The sequence below is a fragment of the Mesitornis unicolor genome, unplaced genomic scaffold, assembly GCF_000695765.1.
Source record: "Mesitornis unicolor isolate BGI_N332 unplaced genomic scaffold, ASM69576v1 scaffold25124, whole genome shotgun sequence".
In the NCBI taxonomy this organism is placed as follows: Eukaryota; Metazoa; Chordata; class Aves; order Mesitornithiformes; family Mesitornithidae; genus Mesitornis; species Mesitornis unicolor.
This window is the reverse complement of record NW_010179759.1, coordinates 107,053-112,228: the sequence shown is the minus strand read 5'-3', so window position 1 is coordinate 112,228 and position 5,176 is coordinate 107,053. Positions and strand designations below refer to the sequence as shown.

The 5,176-nt window shown below is 35.9% G+C and overlaps 1 protein-coding gene across 1 annotated transcript in view; it reads left to right on the top strand.

Annotated features, from left to right (window-relative positions):
• Positions 1-75: 75 nt before the first annotated feature.
• CCDC39 (coiled-coil domain containing 39) overlaps positions 76-5,176 on the top strand; it is a 21,920-nt gene continuing 16,819 nt past the window's right edge. The window contains exons 1-6 of the mRNA XM_010182899.1: positions 76-195; positions 409-528; positions 1,687-1,833; positions 2,879-3,037; positions 3,983-4,075; positions 4,161-4,289. Coding sequence (XP_010181201.1) covers positions 76-195; positions 409-528; positions 1,687-1,833; positions 2,879-3,037; positions 3,983-4,075; positions 4,161-4,289 — 768 coding nt within the window. The remainder of the gene's footprint in view (positions 196-408; positions 529-1,686; positions 1,834-2,878; positions 3,038-3,982; positions 4,076-4,160; positions 4,290-5,176) is intronic.

The following is a 5,176-nucleotide window of genomic DNA, read 5'->3' as shown; positions in this document are numbered from 1 at the left end:
AGCAGCCCTGGAGGCTCCCCCACAGGGCTGCCCGGGACGCGGAGCCATCGGCACGGAGCCTTCCCCGCCGGGGCCATGGCCAGAGAGGGTGAAAAAACCCCGAGTTCCGCGGAGCTGCGGAGGGAAACGGGAACAGCTCCCCGTCCCGCGGGCGGGCTGGGTGCGGTGTTTTCCCCTTCGCTCCTCCGTGGGCTGGTGCCGGGGCGCTTGTGGGGCGAGGGGCTGTGCGTTCCCTTAGCAAAGCTCGGGATTGTCTTCTGAAATCTGCCACTTCACTACTTTGGAGGAAAGTAGTGCATACTCCTTACGGGTTTTGATTAGTAATTGCAATGACTGTACTTTTAAGTAGCTGCAGGTAATAAGCACTCAACTGAAAACAGTTAATTGACAATTCTAACTCTTAAATAGCTGCAGAAGATGCAAAAAGAAAAAGTAGACCTGCAAAACGAGTTGACCGAATTTGACGAGCGTATAGAAGCAATGACATCTCATTTGAAAAACGTAAGACAAGAGTTCAGCTTCACTCAGGTAAATCACTACCTCTAGGAGATCCATGCTATCAGACAGACTTGTAATTTGAATATCTTTCTGAAGCTGGTATCCAGCTTTCGTTAAGAGATTTGCCAGGACTATCATAGGAAACAAAAGCTAAACTATATATCTTAGTGATACTATGTGAGGGTCATTCAAAAGAACATCCAAGATCAACTGACTGTACCTAGAAGAAAGCCAAGAAGGATACATTTTAGAATTCTTTATTAATGGAAATTTATGTAGATGATTTTAAAAAATGGTCAAGGAAAATAAAACATCAGTGTAAGGGAAAAACAAATTTATAATTTTTATAATGGTCAAGATTTAATTGTGAAATGCTAGTGAGGAGTTAATTCATGGACATGAAAAATGAAGTGAGATGGTTAAGGTGCAAGTCTTCACCTAATCTCTGAGTTGACTGGCGAAAACGAATGGGTTAGATTTCTGAAGAGTCTCAAGTCAAAGCTGCACACCTTTCAGGTAAAATATTCTAGGTGAAGAAGTCTTAAGAAACTTCTCTGCAGCTGAACAACTTTTTAAATTTTTTTGTGCTAGAGTCAAGTTTTAATCTGTATATAAAGAAAGAGACAGCACACAAGAGACAGTCTCTAAGAGAAGCTTCTAGTAAGTATTAGATTTGTTATTATACAAGGAAGAAAACCTCTATTAAATCACTTTTGTCTGGTAGATCAGATGATATAGTGATGCTGCTATAGGCCAGCCTGATGGTGTTCTGTCTCAGCTGAAAATAATAAAATGATTTATTTTGCTGTGCGTCCTGAATATGATTTAAAGATGCTGGTGATCAAGAGACTAAGATTTTGAAAGATTAAGATTTGAATCTTGGGTGAAATATCTTTGAATTGAGTGTTTAGGGCTATAAATGGTCGATCTGTGGATATCTGATACAATACAATGCAGAGGGGTGTGTGTGTGTGTACATATATATGTATATGTATATATATCAGAATACAGATATTTGAGATACTAAAATCCAAACAGTAATGTTGCTCTGAGAATTCCTTTATTTACATGACAAAATCATACAATATCTGACTTGGGATTTGGTTGTACGTAAAAAAGGCTTTTTTGTTTATATGTGCCTCTTTTTTATTGTAAAATGCTGAACTGTATTGCTGTATTATTCTCTAGTCTCTTTACAAAGCCAGAGAGAATGAAATTGAAACTGAACGACACTTTAAAACTCTTGCTGAGAGAGAACATGGACGTCTCAAAAATGAGATTAAACGACTGAAAGATGAGATGGTTTCCTTAAGAGAAAAGAAAAAAAGTCAAGAAGTAAGGTTTAAAATTTTTGTAACAGAACACCTCTATTGCAATTAGATTTTATGACTTGTCCTCACTTGCACTTACAGGAATAATAGTAGAAGTCAAGAATAGCTAATTATAATTAAAACTTATAAACTATACAGATGATTTGGATGTGCCTTTCCCTGTGCAGGCAAGTAGAGTGACATTGAGGATCTCCTTGCATAGACTGGTCAAGACTTAGCAGATATTAACTAGGTATTGAAAGACTTCTGTTGTTATTGTTCTTAATCCCGGATACACAGCCACACATCTGTATTGCCATCTTGTTAATTCTCACAGGTATTTTCTTGATGGTTTAAAAATTAAATTGTTGGTGTCAATTCTTCACCTCCACATAAAAAAACTTGGGCCGTGATTTCATGTTCAAAAATCTACTTTACATCAAAAAAATAAATAATTTAATGCTATCTAATTACAGGTTTAATTTTGTTTAATGGAACTGTCTCTTTTTCTTTCTATTAATAATTTAAATTATGTTTATTTTTTAATTTGCTCTCTTCTCATTAAATCTGTCTGTAAATCTCCAGTCTCAGAATGAGTAACATGATGAAGATATCCTTGTTATTCAGCTGGATCCATATTCTCTATTTGTGTCAGGAAGTCTCTTCACAATTGCATGTGGCCAATTGAACACTGATATGCAGGGCAGGGTTCTAAGAACTGGGCCTTGGTGTGTAAGGGAGAAACTTTACCCTATGATGCCTCAGATCAGTTTATAAATATCCCACATATAGGTGTATCTCGCCAGAGGTTGACTTCTACTGTTTAAAATTATTTGCATTTTAAGTTTGTGGTAACTTACTGTCTTGTTTCTTCTTTAAGATCAGGATTTGTATTAGCATTCTTCAAGTATAATACACAACAAAAAAAGAAAACTAGCAATTCTGTTGAGATGTGTGTAAACTTGATACGGTAGCTTGAACTGTTTGTTTCCATTAAACTGTTTGTTTCCATTCAAGGAAAATATTAGATGTTTAATATTAACCCTTTAATTCATCTCTAATTTTATTAGAATACTATAGATAAAACCACTAAGAAGTTGGACAACTTAAAACAACAGATGAACTGTGGTGAGGAAGTTCTGGAGAGCTGGATAGAGGAAACAGATCGTAAAGACAATGATGCTATCACAATCCAGAAGTATGCACAACAAGATGAAGGGAAACTAGGAGTAAGTAGAAATGATGGCAATTTTCAGAAACAAAACGGAAAACCATTTTAGCGTTTCAAGACCTTGTTATGTTTTATCAAGTCAGGAAAGACGGAGACAAGATTTTGTACAACAGTGCTTTTAAACTGGTTTCCACTTCGCACAACAGTGCAAAGAGGTTAATTTTAAAGGTCAGAGAGAACAGGCTTCATAAAAGGTGAAAGGCATAATTGAAGGCATCAATTTGTTTTTTCATCTGGGTAAAATTTAAGTCTTAATTTTTTCTGAGAAAGTGTATGAATAGATAATAAAGTCTAGAAAACAGTGCTACTGAATTGAGGAGTTTGTTCAAAAATGCATGCCAAACATGGACAAACAGTGTAGATTTTCCCATTAGAACTGAATCTGTTAATATTACTGAGAACAAAGTATGGCTACTTCAGTCAAGCTGCCTGGAATAGTGAAATGAAAGATGGTATAAATAGATGCTCGAGTCATAAGTTCCAACTTCGTAAGGGTTAGTTCTCAAGTATATTATTAACACTGGTTAATATTCTTTAGAGCCTTTAAATTCAGGGAGAAATTTGATTTTTACTCATTAAATACTTCACTCAAAAGCTGTAGCTTACACAGTCTCACTGATATCATTTACATTAGCAAGTCACACAGTGTAGTAGGAAGAGTAAACTGAAATGGCTGGTGCTGAGGACACCACATACACATTTATACACGGTGGAGGGTTACTTTGGCCTTGCTGCAGTCTGGTCCCAAGCGCCGACAAGAGATTATGGCCTCTTGTATGACCAAAAATTTGGGAGGCTGGATTCTCAGTTTTTTGTTCTTTAAAAAGCAATAAAATTGACGCCTCAATAATGCTACCCCTAATTGCAGCAGAGCTTTAAGAATTTATAAGACATTATATATTTACTTTCAGTTACATTCTATTTTCATATCCTTTCATTTTAGGTGTTAACCCTTCAAGTGGAAAAGTTGACCGTGCAGGCAAATCAGAAGTGCAGAGCTCTTGATAATGAGTTTACAGAAACCATGACAGCTCAGGTTTGTGCTTAAGGTTCTTGAAGATACCTATTTATATGTGCAATTTTTAACATCAGAAATCATGGAAGTGCTTTCTTTTAAACAGATGGAGCTTGACAGGGCAGTTGAAGATTTTCACAGAGTTCATCAGGAAAGGCAAGAAGTTATCAGGCAGTGGGAGAATATAATACAACAGATGCAAAAAAGAGATCAACAGATTGATCACTGTGCTTTGGTAAAACTGCTGTAACTGATTCATATCAGTGTATGAATATATATTAGTCTACTTTTGTGTCTTTTATATTGATAAGAATTTTGTCACTCATACATAGAAAGATTGGGTCTTCTTTATGTTCAGTGTTCTTTTTGTCTTTAATTTATTAAGGTGTTTCAAATTTCAGATGCTACTGAAATGAGTTCAGAATTTATTTTGAAAGCTTGCTTGATACTATGCAATGCTTAATTTTCAATCTTAAGGTCACTGGAAAACACAAAGCATGCCAGTTTCAGTATTTTCTTTTCTCTGATCTAAGAAGCAACAAGATAGAATCTTTTTATTGGAGAGTAAGGACACTCAACTGCAAGGAGGAGATTCTGTGTCTGGGCAAAAATATTAAAGAGAAAACAGAACATTTAGTATTGAAGGAATTAGCATTTCTACCTCTGTGAACAAAGGCATGACTAGCATTTATGTCAGAATTATGATAAATAATTACATTAAGGTTAAAAATTGGCTTTGAAGTACAATATATTCTGCAAATGGGGAGAGGCAACAGCATTCTTCTAATAAAAAAAAGATCCAATTGGGCATTAGGAGTTAGTGTTAATTTCTAAAAGATATAGTCTTCATTGATTTTGTGAGTGTCTTATGCACAGATGGTACAATGGCAAGAGGTACAAATAAAGTGTATTTTATCCTGACTTTCTCAGGAGAAGTGTGAACTGCTGAAAAAGTTCTGCAGGGCAATAGAACAGATGGACCAGAAAAAGCTTGAAGGATCAGTGCAGAGAGAAATTTTATAAAAGTGGATTCCAAAGTAACAATGGCTTTTTTTGAAGGAGGGAAAAAGCATAATTACATGTACAAGAAGGCTCTACCTAAATCCTTAGTTCTGCTAGTAT